Below are 15825 nucleotides of genomic sequence, written 5' to 3'. Positions count from 1 at the left end.
TGTTTGTTTTGTTTTTGTTTTTTGCGGTACGCGGGCCTCTCACTGTTGTGGCCTCTCCCGTTGCGGAGCACAGGCTCCGGACACGCAGGCTCAGAGGCCATGGCTCACGGGCCCAGCCGCTCCGCGGCATGTGGGATCCTCCTGGACCAGGGCACGAACCCGTGTCCCCTGCATTGGCAGGCGGACTCTCAACCACTGCGCCACCAGGGAAGCCCAGTCATTCATATTTTTAAATGAACATGTCCATTTTATTTGTTTTCAATGTCATAAAAGTTCTTTATTCACTAATATACATTGAAAAGTTTTTCTCTGTATCTAGTTATGTTCCTTTCCTATGCCTGATGTTATTTATTGGTGCCCTCTTTTTTTGATCATGGATGCAATGTATATCGATTATTGATGTCTTTTCAAAGAACCAGCATTTTTTTTTTAACGTCTTTATTGGAGTATAACTGCTTTACAATGGTGTGTTAGTTTCTGCTTTATAACAAAGTGAATCAGTTATACATATACATATGTTCCCATATCTCTTCCCTCTGGCGTCTTCCTCCCTCCCACCCTCCCTATCCCACCCCTCCAGGCGGTCACAAAGCACGGAGCTGATCTCCCTGTGCTATGCGGCTGCTTCCCACTAGCTATCTACCTTACGTTTGGTAGTGTATACATGTCCATGCCTCTCTCTCGCTTTGTCACAGCTTACCCTTCCCCCTCCCCATATCCTCAAGTCCATTCTCTAGTAGGTCTGTGTCTTTATTCCTGTCTTACCCCTAGGTTCTTCATGATATTTTTTCCCTTAAATTCCATATATATGTGTTAGCATACGGTATTTGTCTTTCTCTTTCTGACTTACTTCACTCTGTAGGACAGACTCTAGGTCTATCCACCTCATTACAAATAGCTCAATTTTGTTTCTTTTTATGGCTGAGTAACATTCCATTGTATATATGTGCCACATCTTCTTTATCCAGAACCAGCATTTTGTTTCACTGATCCACTCCTTTTTACTTTTTATTTTATGAATTTCTTCATTTATCTTTATTATTTCCTTCTTCCTACTTTGTTTGGGTTTATTTCCTTTTTCACTTTTACTGAAAGCTCACTTTGTTTATTTTTAGTCTATTTCACTTTACCTAAGGCTATGCATTTCCTTTTGAGTATTTCTTTGGCTGCATCATGATGCTTTCAATGTATTCAGTTCTAAATCTTTTAATTTCCACTGTTTATTGTCCATTTCTAATTTTATTGCATTATGGTCAATAAGCATGATCTGGATGTTAAAAATATTTTTTAATTTCCTGGGCTTCCTGTGTGACCTGGTGTACATCGTCAGTTCTCCTGAGTACTATATATGCATTTGAAAAGAATTTGCTGTTAATTAACTCATTTAATCCTTAGAACAGCCCTATGGAGCAGGAACTATTTTTATTCCCCATTTCTCAGAAAAGGAAACTGAGGCCTAAAAAGTAAATTATCCAAGTAGTAAGTGACAGAAACCACTTTTGAACCTCATCAGTCTAAGTGGAAATGTATTTTGATAGCATTGCTCTGTTGTGGTCTTCCCTTCTAACACTGCTGATGAGAAGTCTGATGTCAATCTGATACTTTTTCCTTTGTAGGTAATCTATTTTTTCTTTCTGGTAGTTATTAGAGTTTTATCTTTTTCTTTTTTTTTTTAACATCTTTACTGGAGTATAATTGCTTTACAACAGTGTGTTAGTGTCTGCTTTATAACAAAGTGAATCAGCTACACCTGTACATATATCCCCATATTTCCTCCCTCCAAGGCTATGTATAGTTATGGCTTTGTTTTTTCATTGCCTCTGGGATCTAAAGGATTATAATCTGGTTTCTGATCACATTCTGAGCTAAATCAAAATTCCTTGTGCTGGTCCATAAAGACCCTAAAAATATGGTTCTGGGATGTTTGTCATCTCATCTCCTGCCCCCCATCTCTCTCCCTCTCTCGCACTCTCTCTCTCTCTCACTACTGGTCATCTACATAGACCTTCTGGTTTTTCCTCACATTCACTAATTACACCTTAGTTTTTTTACACTAACTTCTCTTCCTAGAAAGTTTTGTTCCCACATGTCTGTCTGCCAGGTGGATGGATACTCCTTGTCATTCAGTCCCCAGTGAAAGTGGCATTTCTGAGATAGGCTTTCTCTGACCACCTGATCTAAAGAAGGCCCACAACAACACAGAGTGCTCTCTACCATTTCACCTTGTTTTATTTTCTTATCAACAACTGCTCTTTAAAAAAAGGAAAATGTTTATTTCCTTTATGTATTATCTTCTTCTCACTAGAGTGTAAGCTCCATGCAAGCAGGGACCTAATCTAGTCTTGTTCATTGCTCTCTGCTCAGCACACAGTAACCACACCTAGCCCATAGTAGACCCTGAATATATATTTGTTCAATTAAATTATATCTTCAAATATTATTTCTTTTGATTTATACTAATTATTATTAGACAGATGTTGGAATTTCTAGTTTTTACCTCCATGTATTTTAAATTTTCTTTCAATTTTACCCCTTTGGGAATTTCAGCTTAACTTCCAACTAATTTATTCTTAGGTGGAGTCTAGTCTGCTACTGAAGTTTTGTTTCAACAATAACATTTTTAATTTATAAATTCTCTAATTTCTTTTTATAACTGTCCTTCTTATTTCATGTATGTAAATATTCCTTTATCTCACTGAATATTAAAATAGTTTTAGACTCTAATCATCTCTTACCTCCAGCATACATTTTTATGCTTGTTGACTTCTTTAGTTTTCTAACCAATTAGGTAAGCACACTCATATTTGCCTTTAATTACCCTGTAAGACTTTTGGAAGATCAGTAGTTTTATTATATCAATAAATTTGTAAAAGTTTAATAGCCCTATATGGCTTACAGTATCATTTTATTTATCTTAATCTTACTTATTTTATTCAACTCAACTCAAAGCAACAAATATTTATTAACCATCCACTGTTTTCTGTGTACCAAAGGGGACAGTTGATGAGCTCAGTGCCTGACACATAGAAGGCTCCAATAAGAGATACATGTTGACTGAATAAGTGTTTGATAATAAAGGGATGAAAAATTGAAATATAGGAGGAATCGGGTGGGATTTTATAGGAGGGGATATTAGAGTTTAACATTTCAGAGATGGAACAGTTCTGTGCATGGTCTCTTGTGATTGGAGTGGGTCCAAGAGATGGTAGGAAGAGAGAAAGTGGAGACAGGAGTGACTCTTTTAAAAGTAATGTGTTGATAAACAGTAAAGAGTATACAACTATTTTGTTATTGTTCTCAACAGGGGGGTTTGCCTCCCAGGGGACATTTGGCAACGTCTGGAGATACTTTTGGCTGCCACAACTGGAGGGGTACTACCGGCATCAAATGGGTAGAGGCCAGGGATGCTGCTAAACATTCTGTAGTGCACAAGATAGCCCCCATGACAAAAATCTAGTCCAAATGTCTTTAAATTTCAAGGTTGAAAAATCCTGTAGAGCGGTGTGAAATCATAGCGGGTGATATTGGTATTGAAGGTGAAGAGAACAATTATAAATTAGGTGCCTATCTTGATTATATTTCAACTTCTTGTTTACCACGTAAAATTGAACAAGGCATTTAATCTTTCTAGGCCTCACTTCCTCCATATTAAGAAGAATATTACCCTTTACTGATCTCACCATGTATAACTTTTCTATCTTAAGGACTTGACCTGAACCCCAGTTCCTCCCAGTAAGCAGCCTTGGGCTTGGGCCAGGCACATAATTTCCCTCACCCTAATTCCATTTCTGTAAATTGGAAAATAATAGCTACTCAGCACTATTGCTGTGAGGCTTATGAGATAATGTATGTGAGGGTGGCCCACACAGTGCTTGGCATGTGGTAGGCACTCAATAAATACTTATTCAATCCAAAGATGTGAGAGCACAGTTTTGAGTCCTTTAAAAGAAAGAGTAAATCATTAAGAAAAATTATATTAATATTGTTAGTTTGATTTCTACCATGGTAAAATTTCCTGTTTACCATTTGCATTTTGTGTTATCTATTCTAGTACATGTATGAAAATTATATATACTTTAATAATTTAATATATATATAATTATATATAAATTAATGTTTTAATGCATTATAAACTTTTTCCCTTTTACTTTGGTAGTCACTGGTAATTACACTGCCACTTTGTATAATCACCAAACTTTTTGGTAGAAACTGCCTTGTTTTTACTAAAAGCAATGGAAATACGTGACTATCAGTAAGGAACTGACTATTAAACTGATTCCTCCCAACTCTTTATGTCAACAGGTTGTGGCAAGTGAAGAAGACCTTGTCCCACCGAGTCTGGCGGAGCCGCCTCCCAGAGCAGATGGGCTGGACCACACAATTGCAGCTCACATCATGTCCATCCTGCCCTCTCTCTGTCTGACAGAGAGGGAGAAAAAGGTCAGATGGTGTGAGAAAACCAAAAAGTGTGTATGCTTTGAAAAGTATGAACTCTCTCTTTACATCAATATTGTTTTAATTTGAATAGAATCTCCATGAAATATTCTTACCTGAAGAGGAAAATGAAAGCAAACCAGTGCCCAGAGGCCCTCTCCTACTGAACTATCACGATGCCCTCGCCCACAAGAAATATGTGCTAAAGGTAATAAGTAACCAGGTTACCCTGAGGATAATGGATACAAGAAATCTCATTAGTAATTATTCAGTTGAAGAAATCTTAATGAGATAGCTTTACCAATGCTAATTACCAGTAATGTACGAAGTAGATACCTGCTTGCAAAGTAAGATCTCAGAAAATGGAAATGAATAAAGGAGAAATTACATCAGCAAAGAAAACTGGCCTAAATACAGAGGTCGAACGGACCATTAAATTGATTGCAACTACACCAAATTTGCATTAAAGCCTTGCTTTATACATCTGCTAATATGAAAAAACTAGTGGAGGCCAGAAAAGGATCTCAGAAGGGAGGGAGGAATACATTTGAGACTTTGGCAGTTTGTCACTGTGAATGAGGAATCCATCATTTGTGTGCACCAAGAACCTCTGGCAAAGTGAGAACTAGCTTTTTTGACCTTCAGCAAAATACCAACAGTTTGTCTTCCCCAATTACCATTGATTTCCCCTGTTCCCAAATAATGAGAGCAAGGGTATCATGTTTTGCCTTCTCCATATGCATAAGGCACTTGACAGCTTATTTTAATGTCTTCTGTCATGTTGCTCTTTTTCATCAGGACCTAAAGAATTTTGACCTGGTTCAAATTGAGCAGAAGATGCAGTCTAAGTTGCCACTGTGGGAATTCCTTGAATTCCCTCTGCCCCCGCCATGGAACAGCACGAAACGTCTAGCTACAATTCATGAGCTCATGCACTTTTGTACAAGTGGTGAGTACATTGCTTTGTCGTAGCTTAAGTTCGTTCATTTATTGTCACGTGTGCCTCTAACGATTACACCCCCATCTGCAAAAAGTATTTTGATTATTGACCTTTCAGAGGCTGGGGTGGGTATTTTGATTGACTGCACTTTTCTTATCTTGAATAATGTCATTAGCAGTAGGATGATAGCTGTGATGCATAACATTCTTCAATTTGATGCCCTGGCTTTTCTTGTCACTGTTTCTACAAGCATAATCCCCTTCTTTATTCCTCCTCCCCGCCTCCCAGTCCCACATCCCCTCATTGACATCATTGGAGATGACATGGTAGCCCCCATCCTGGTTAAGAGGAGAACTTAGAGCGCCCCCTGTGGTGTGGTGCTGAGAGTGTTAATACCAGTTCACCTCCTCTCAAAACATGAAGGGCCATTTTCTGCTCTTTGAGGACAGTGGAAAGAGGGGTCATTAAAAATATCTAAAATCAGCTTCTTATTGCAGAGTTCATGGGAATTTTATGATATAGACAATCATTTCCTAAAACATATACTATTTCCACTTGAGGCAATAAGCAAATGCCTTCCTGCTTATAAGAAGAAATATGAAATTAATAGACATTTTGATTTGACCTAGAAAAGAAAAAAACATGTGCAGATTCTTCCTTCTTTCATTTCTAACTCTAAGCAAATTATGAAATATTTTAATCTTGATTTTTTTTTCATTTTTTTAGCAGGCTTAGTAATAGAAAAAGCTAAAATTTTTAATACTGCCATGCCTTCACCTCATGGAAATGTGGGATGTAGCCTAGTGGGCCTGGGTATGTCCTGTCTGTTGTTTACATAATCACCCTCTTCCTGGTGTTCTGAGAACATCTGGCCTTTACCTCCATCCTGCCACACTCCTATTCTCCTTCTGCCCTGTGATATGATTTTATTCTCTCTCCACCTCAGTTCTACCCTCCGCAGCACAGGATTCTTGGGGTTTTTTTTTATATGAACAAGCACATTTATTGAATCATTTTTTTACAGTAGCAAAATACTGGAAACAAATTGAATGTCCATCAGAAGCTCTCATTAAAATATCAGAAACCTATGTGGTACAAAATCATGTGACTTAACAACAGTGAGGCATATCTATGTCGTGATGTGGAACAGTCTCCCAGATAATTAAGTTAAAAAAGGAAAGGAAACAAGATAAGAAGAGGATGATTCGTATGCTCACATTTGCTTTTGTCTTTTATGGGAGAATATGTACACATTCTTTTTTATACAATTTTTAAAGGTCACACTCCAGTTACTACAAAATATAAGCTATATTCCCCGTGTTGTACAATACACAAGATTCTTGTTTGTGTTGCCACCACTGAAACTGCCCACATATCCTGCTCCCCTATCCCATCCCAAACCCTTGTCCCTCTGCCTCTCCTCCTTTTCTCTTTCCTCATGCTTAACAAGTCGAAAACCAAACTCTTGATTTCCTCAAAACGTGTCCCTTCATGGTCCTCCTTATTTCAGTAAATGGTGACTCTTTTCTACCAAAACCTTGGCGTCATCCCTGGTTCCTCTTTTTACTCACGCCCACAACCAATTCCACCACATCCCTCACTACCAGCCCAGTCCAGCACCACCTCTCACTTGGACTATTTCGATAGATTTCCAGTTGGTCTCCAGGCTTTCCCCGTTTTATCTACAGTCTTTTCTTCACACAATAATGGGAACGACCCTTCTAAAATGTCGGTCAGATCATGTGCCTTCTTAGCCCAAAACCCTCTAGTGATCACCCATTTCCCTCAAAGTATTAATAAAATCTAAGCTGTTCTGCCGCCCACTTTTGGAGCTCATCATCTGTCAAGCTCTCGTTGTTCTACTCCACTCTATCTGGTTGGCCTTACTGTGATTCCTTGGACAAGTCACTTGCACCCTTGCCTCCATCTTTGCATTTGCTCTTTTCCAGATATCGATATGGCTCCCCGACTTCTTTCACATTTTTGCTTTACTTGTTCAGAGGGCTTTTTGCTGGCTACCTTATATAAAATAGAAGCCTCTCCCCAACCATTATCACTTCTTATCCCCTCACCTGGCTTTATTCTTCTTATCATCTCTGATACACTATACACTTATCTGTTTCTTCTGTTTCTAACTGCTACAATGGGTAATCCATAAAATCAGGAGTTCATTGATTTGTTTACTGCTGTGGTCCCTTTACTAAAGTCACTGGCAACTAGTAGGTGCTCAAAAAATATTTGTGAAATGAATGAATGAACAAACTTAATTCTGTCACTTTTAACCACTTTCCTGTCCCTCTTCTGAATTTCCTTGTATTTTTTCCAAAAGGAACCTTCCCGCTGCCCTCACCTCTGTTGGAGAGGAAGTGTAGGTGACCTCTGATTCATTGATCTGTCACTATCATTTCGCCTTCCCTCACTGAATTCCATGGTTATTTGTTAACACCTACCTCCCACCTCTATCTTCAACTTCTAAAGCACAAGAACCAAATCTTTTCTTTAAATCTCAGGCAAAGAAAAATACATAGAGTACAAAGCCTAATACATAGAAAACAAAAACAGGTGAGTGAGTGAATGCATGAATAAATGCTATAAAAGAATAAATACACAAGTTAATATAGCCCCTTGAAGGCTGATAACCTTTAAAGTAAAATTATGAAAAGTACTGTACCAGTTCATTGGGTGGAAAGAGGCCTTTTCTTAGCCTGAGTGAACAGAAAAGCCTACTGAACATAACAGCCTATGTTAGACTTGAGTGAGTGATTTCTCTGTTTTAAATTACAACCACAGCAAAAGGTGCTTTTGCTTAAAAATGACGTTTTCTTAATTTATTTATTGAAGTATAGTTGATTTACAATTGTGTTAATTTCTGCTGTACAGCAAAGTGGCTCAGTTATACATGTACATTCTTTTTTACATTCTTTTCTGTTATGGTTTATCCAAGGATATTGAATGTAGTTCCCTGTGCTATACAGTAGGACCTTGTTGTTTATCCATTCTATATGTAATTGTTTGCATCTACTAACCTCAGACTCCCAGTCCATCCCTCTCCTACCCCCTCCCCCTTGGCAACCACAAGTCTGCTCTCTATGAAAAATGACAAGTTTTAAATATATTCAACCAATGTGATACCCTGGAAAGTCCATGTGAATTAATCTGGACACCTAATATTCATTCAGCTACGAAGCAGTTTGTGAGCGTTATCTTAATAAATTATATCTTGATTGTGCAGCTTTCTTATTATTAGTTACCTTTGGTATTTGTTGCAGAATTGTGGAGCCCGTGTGTAAAGTCAGGTCAACACCCATCATGGCGTGACTCCTTTGTCATTTTGGTGGACTGACTCCCTGGTTGTCCCTCTTTTAGCCCTGTACCATGTGGTAATAAAGAGCATTCCTAGCAGCACTTGTCCTACTTTCTTACAGAAGTCTTGAGCTGGAATGAAGTAGAACGAGCCTTCAAAGTGTTTACTTTTGAGAGCCTGAAACTCTCTGAGGTTGATGAAGAAGGGAAACTAAAACCTTCTAGAATGATGTATGGGACAGATTCTGAGATGTTCAACATACCATGGGACAACCCTGCCAGATTTGCTAAACAGATAAGGCAAAAGTACATCATGAAAATGAATACCCAAGAGACCAGACAGCAAACAGGTACACTGCCTGGAAGGAACAAAAAGTATTCTCACATTGTATGATTGTCCATTTGTCTAGCATTGTATCTTATGGATCCTCTCTACCTGCCTAGATAGTGGAATCAAAGACAGAATTTTATTTCTGGATCAGAATTGGTCAACATCTATGCAAGATGATGAGATCAACAAAGAACCTTCCGATCCTAGTCAGCCTGATACTAACAATATGAAGTATTCTGACCTGGATAATAGGAAATCCTTAGACTCTGATTACAGAGAACCATCAGAGCAGAAAAGCTTGAAGTCGCAGCTCCAACCTGAGCCTTTGAGTAAGTAAACTTGTGTCTCTGTGTGTGTACATGTGTCTATATGTGTGTGCGTGCGTGTGTATAGACGCTACTAGAGAATGTATAAACCAAAAAAAAAAAAAGATTCAAGATGCATTATTTAAATGCCTCCCTATTTCAGTTGAAAAACTGTTTAATATCTAAATTATTTGGTTAATTAAACTTTGTTACTGAGTGTTGTTAGTAAGTCCTCATTATTTTTAAAAAAATTTTTATTGAAGTCGAGTTGACTTACAATGTTTCTGATATATAGCAAAGTGATTCAGTTATATGTGTGTGTGTATATATATATATATATATATATATATTCTCTTTCAGATTCTTTTCCTTTATAGGTCATTACAAGATATTGAGTATAGTTCCCTGTGCTATACAGTTGGTCCTTGTTGTTTATCTATTTTATATATAATAATGTGTATCTGTTGATCCCAAACACCTAATTTATTCCTCGCCTCCCCAAGTTTGTTTTCTATGTCTGTGAGCCTCTTTCTGTTTTGTAAATAAGTTCATTTGTATCATTTTTTAGACTCCACATATAAATTATATCGTATATTTGTCTTTCTCTGTCTGACTTACTTCATTTAATGTGATCTAGGTTCATCCATGTTGTTGCAAATGACATTGTTTTATTCTTTTTTATGGCTGAGTATTATTCCCGTGTGTGTGTGTGTGTGTGTGTGTGTGTGTGTGTGTGTGTGTGTATACCATATCTTCTTTATCCTTTCATCTTTCAATAGACATTTAGGTTGCTTCCACGTCTTGGCTATTGAAAATAGTGCTGCTATGAACATACGAGTGTGGGTATCTCTTTGAATTATAGTTGTGTCTGGATACGGTATATGCCCAGGAGTGGGATTGCTGTATCCTATGATAGCTCTATTTTTCGTTTTTTAAGGAACCTCCATACTGTTCTTCATAGTGGTTGTACCAATTTCCATTCCCACCAACAGTGTAGGAGGGTTCCCTTTTCTCCACACCCTCTCCAGCATTTATTATTTGTAGAGTAAGTCCTCATTATTTCAACCTTTTTTTTCCCAAAATATAAAACCTCTTAGTCCACTCTTACCTTCATAAATGTAGTACAGTGAACATAATTAAAACTTTCATCATTAGTATTTTACAAGGCTATTGTGATTATTTGCAAAAATTATTAAAAATTACCTGCAGTAACATAATGAACTGCCCAGTGCAGAGCTTGGTACAAAATCAGTGCTCAGTGAACATCGGTTCCCTTCCCTCCTCCTCATGGCTTAGGCAGTTACTCTCATTCTAGAATAAAGCATAATAAATATTGTTGTATTAGGAGGTATAGAAGCATAGAAGAATATTAGGCTAAATTTTTATTGAGCTGTCTTACACACAACTGATTAATTTCTTAAAATACACTTCTGTTATGTCCCTGCTTATAACCTTCAGTGGCTCCCTACTACCTGCAATATAGAACCCAACTTCTTGGCCTGCTTTACGTGCTTCTTCAGCAGTACCAGATTACTTTTCCCAAACCCTTTCTACTTTTTCCCTTTTGCTCACTTATCCTATGCTCTAGCCAAACAGAATTAGGCCCTATTTCCTCTAGGCAGCCTGCTCTTTTCAATCTCTGTGACTTTTCCCCACAATACCCTCCAACTAGAGTTCTCTTTTTGATTATTATTAGGTTTGAATGGTACCTCCATGAAGCTTTGTTACATGTGTACACCAGGAAATGCCTCCCTTACCATTCCATATGGTCATAATTAATCTATGCTTCCTTCATGGCATCAGTTATCATTTCCTATTACTTACTACCATTATTCATATGCCTATATTAAGGCCTCCTTAATACTATAGCTTTTTAGAGGTCATACGTATGTTTATCTTAAAAATATTAATCATATACTACATCAGAAAACAAGTCCTAAAACAGTTTTTCACAGATCAAAACTACAGAGTATGCTCTCAAACCACAAAGAAATTATGGAAAATATAGATGCAATAGGTAGAACAAATAAAATGAAAAAGTTTAGTTCTTTGAAAAGATTTTTTAAATTGAGAAATTTTTTTACAAAAGGCTGATCACAAAAAGAAGCATGAATAACCATATTAGAAATAAAGCTGTATCAGGAATAAAAATATTAGGAATAAAGAAATGGACTTCCTTTTAATCCTATAAAAATTTAAAAGACAGTAAAAGGATATAAACAACTTTATTCCACTAAGTCTAAAAATGAAATGAGCAAATTACTAGAAGAGTATAACTTACTAACATTCACTCAAGAAGAAATAGAGAACCTGAATAGTCTTGTAACTATTTAAATAAATTAAATCAATAATTTAAAATCTTCCCAAATAATGTCATTGGCTAGTGATATTCAATGCTCAAAAAAAGAAATAGTTCTAATCTTAACAAAAATTAATTCCAGGAACGAAGGGGTATTCTCTCCCACTCATTTTATGAAACTAACATCAGCCTTATAATAAAAGTGTCAAAGATAGTACAATAAAAGAAAATTATAACTCAAAGTTATTCATGAACATATAGGCCAAAATCCTGAATAAAACATAAGCAAACTGATCTAGCAATATACAAAATGATAATAATCAAGTACAAGTTTTTATAACAAGATTGAAGGAAAAAACATACATTGTAAAATCAACATCATTTATCAATTAACACAGTAAGAAAAATATCTCAATAGATGCAGAAAAAGCACTTAAAATTCTACAGCGATTTATGAAGTCAATTTAACAAACTAGCAATAGAAAGAAAATTTCTCTACTTTATAAAGGTTATTTTTAAAATTACTATAATAAACATTATATATCAAGATGAAAAGTTGAAAGATTTCCCTGGATCAGGAGACTATCCACTATAAACACTCATATTTAGGATTACACAGGAGATGCTAGCCAACTCAGTAAGGCAAGAAAAAGATAACATTGTAAAGGTTGAAAAGGAATAAACAAAACTGTTATTATTTGTAAATAGTGTGTATGTAGAAAACCCAAAATAATCCACAAAAGAGAGTCAGGAATAATATGCAAGTTTAATAAAGAAGTGTGATTGTGAAAGAACGTGCATAAGATGTCTGGAGTGCTGGGACTTTTCTTTATCATTATTCATTATACCAAGCATTTATGTTGTTTGTACTTTTCTGTATTATATTTCATAATTTTAAAAAGCATTAAAAAATGGTCAGTGCCACAAAAGAATAGGTGTTAAGTCAGTATTGACTAAATGGTCATCTTACCATTTCATTTACTTAAATGAGGGTAGAAGAGGAAGTCATCAATGGAGTGGAATTAGGGAAAATCTCCTTGCCTGTTAGCAGAGCAGATAAGTGAGGATGAAGGGGACAAAGGAGGGAGGGAGATAACATTTATTTAATATTGCCTGCTATATTCCAAGCACCGTGCTATTTTACATATATTAACTAATACTTTATATAAACATCAAGCCTATGAGGAAGTTACTATTAGCCTAATTCTGAAGACAAGGAAACAAAGACTCAGAGTGGTTAAGTAACTTTTTCAACCACATACAAGCAGGAAGTCAGGATTCCAAAGAGGGCTATCTAACTCCAAATCAATGCTTCCTCCACTGTGGCTGTCTTGTGGCTTCCTCAGTTCCAGAAATTCCTTGCGATGCATCTGATAGTTTAGCCATATTCATAGTCTCTTCTTCATGGCAACACTTAACCTGATTTTGTTGCCTTCGGGTCTTCCTAGGGCTGGTTCCTTACCATTAGGGCTGGTTCCTTACCATTAGGGCTGGTTCCCTATTTCTCTGTTCTAAATACCCTTACCTATTAGCCTAGCTCACAAAAAATTAAGCCAAATAAGTTAGCCTGAGATGTTATGGTATTAGTGAATCCTATGGGAATGTACATGTATAGCAAAGAAGTCATTTTTTTCTTTTAAATACTTTATTTATTTATTTGGCTGCACCTGGTCTTAGTTGTGGCATGCAGGATCTTCCTTGCGGCATCCATGATCTTCCTTGCAGCATGCAGGATCTTTAGTTGGGGCATGCGAACTCGTAGTTGCAGCATGTGGGATCTAGTTTCCTGACCAGGGATGGAACCTGGGCCCCCTGCACTGGGAGTGCAGAGCCTTAGCCACCAGACCACCAAGGAAGTTCCAAAGAAGTCATTTTGAGTTAATGTAGAGCCAGAATAAGCCAGGAGAGATATAAGGCCTGAGGGGTTTTTTTTGTTTTATTTTGCTTTTTAAATTTTTTAAATTTTTTTTTTTTAGAGCAGTTGGTATATAGTTTTTTCTCAGGCAACTTTTGCCACCTGGTGGTCAAACCACATAAGTTGGTGTTCTGGATCCTGGTGCAAAGTAAATGTTTATAGCAACTCCCTAAATCATCAAGGCTGAAAATGCTGTGATGGACAATGTATCCTAGAGGCCGAGCAATCGTGAGAGCTGAACCCTGTAAGGGTTGGCCTGTAAGGGATTCTACAGGGTGTAGGCTGGTCTACATCAAGAAACTGTTACGTTTGGGTGGGGGAGGGCAGCTGAGCCTTGGTTCCTCACTGCGGCTGTTATATGTAAGGGAATTTTTTGTTGTTGTTGCTAATCTTTTTTTGCTTTTTCCCCTAACCCTGAGTCACATTTCTAAAGCATCGACTTTAGATCTCTTTAAACAAAGCAGAAATTGTTCATATATTTCCTGCACAACCATCTTAGCATCAGATATATATAAAAGCCTGTTCCTGGACATGAAGAGCTGAGTATTTGTGCTTTTCTCAACCAAACATCCATCTGAGACTGTTTTTGAACTTGACAGGGCCTATTGGATATTTATGAAAAACCTGAGAGTTGATAACTGTGAGGCTATAGGTTTAGATGTGCCCTTTATGCTTGTTGGGTGTTTTTTTAATAAAGTAACTGCTTTCCAGAGGGATCTTGTTATCTCTAAAGTAAAACAGATTAGGAAAGTTGTTTTTCAAAGGAATGAGAATGCATCCATTTCCAGATGTGTCAAAAACTACTGAATCACACTGTCAAGGGATTATGCGGTTGAAGGGAGAAATCAGGAAGAAAGAAAAAATGACTCTTGCTTTACTATTAAATAGAGAGTTCACATTAGTCTTAGAATGTTCTTTCCTTTGACAAAATAACTGGTGCACAAATTTTTAGAACATATTTTTTAAACTGGAGACTTTTTTCTGCTGGATCCTTAGACACAAGAGGGAATATCAGATCTCCCGGAAATCTGGCAGCCCACAGAATAGAATAATTTTTATTCCACAGATTTCATATCAATTGCTTCAAGGACACATGGGACATCATGGTCTATTTAGAGTTATAGTTGGCCTGAGTTTTCTCTTGAGTGGCTGTATTTATATAAATACTGAATTGTCTTTATAGTTTTCTTCTAAATCAAAATGGAACATTCATGCTGTCACCCTCACCAGCCCAAGGCGAGATGGAACTAGCAGTAAAGATATAAGTAGCTATGCTCCTAAAAGCAAGGAAAACATTGACCTATCCTGCTTAGACGTAATTAACTACTCCCTCTAGAAACCCAGATATGGTTCTCTTTGCCACAGAATGAAAACAAATCTTATGCTTACCCCCAAATAAGCTTTTGTTGTAGGATTTCTTCCACATTTCTTCTCTCTCTATATGGCCCTGTATTTATTTCCAGTTTCAGTATATGGTATAGATTTCTCTCATTCAATCAAAAAATATAGATATTTACTGAGTTCCTAGCATGTGTTGGTTGCTCAGAATACAGTTAGGGAAAATAAGATAAAGTTCTTATTCTCCAGGAATTCACATTTGATATGGAGAGACAGACATAAACAAATATTATTAGGCACTGATAAATACCATGATCAAAAATAAAGCAGGATAAGAAGCAGAAGGCTTTTGAGGAGGTGACATTTGAGCAGCAATATGAATGAAGTAAGGGTTTGAAACAGATGACTATCTAAGGCAAAGCATGCCAGACAGAGAAAAGCAAGTTCAAAAACTTCAAGACACAACAAGCAAGCCAGTGAGTCTGGTGTGGAATGAGCAAGGGAGAGTGGAAGGAGATGTGATTGGAGAGTTAAGCTGGAGCCATTTCATATATGACTTTGTAGGGATTAATTTGCTATTATTCTAAGGGTGATAAAAAGTCCGGCTGGCTGTTATTCAGCAGCATGACAGGTATGTTACAAGATTCACACCCTTACTCTATTACTTTGGTCAGATTTGGAAAATGCTATGTACTTTATCCATTTCTTTGTTAGGGATTCACAGTCACAAGAGCATATTACAAACTCTGAGACATTCACAGTAAAGATGTCTATCCACGTGAAACATATATCATGGAACTCTTCTGTGTAACATTTGTTAACTTTAGTAATTACTGAAGCATGTGATTCAGAAATCAACAGCATGATTCTGTTTCCTCTCTGTCCATTTATATGGCTGTTTGCTCGGTACTCGAGAAGGATATCACAATCCCAATTATCATATAAGTCTACTGTTTGGTC

At 36.9% G+C, this 15825-nt stretch overlaps 1 protein-coding gene across 1 annotated transcript in view; it reads left to right on the top strand.

The window, feature by feature from the left end:
• The window catches only part of SPAG17 (sperm associated antigen 17), a 218300-nt gene that overhangs the window by 78860 nt on the left and 123615 nt on the right, over nucleotides 1–15825 (top strand). The window contains 5 exon segments of the mRNA XM_027091011.1: nucleotides 4303–4440; nucleotides 4529–4642; nucleotides 5233–5383; nucleotides 8800–9027; nucleotides 9122–9337. Of these exon segments, the coding sequence (XP_026946812.1) occupies nucleotides 4303–4440; nucleotides 4529–4642; nucleotides 5233–5383; nucleotides 8800–9027; nucleotides 9122–9337 (847 nt within the window).

The sequence above is a fragment of the Aethalodelphis obliquidens genome, unplaced genomic scaffold (genome assembly GCF_003676395.1).
Source record: "Aethalodelphis obliquidens isolate GAN/ISIS:26980383/991018 unplaced genomic scaffold, ASM367639v1 scaffold70, whole genome shotgun sequence".
Taxonomy (NCBI): Eukaryota; Metazoa; Chordata; class Mammalia; order Artiodactyla; family Delphinidae; genus Aethalodelphis; species Aethalodelphis obliquidens.
The sequence above is the reverse complement of the archived record's forward strand: the minus strand, read 5'-3'. Positions and strand labels throughout refer to the sequence as shown.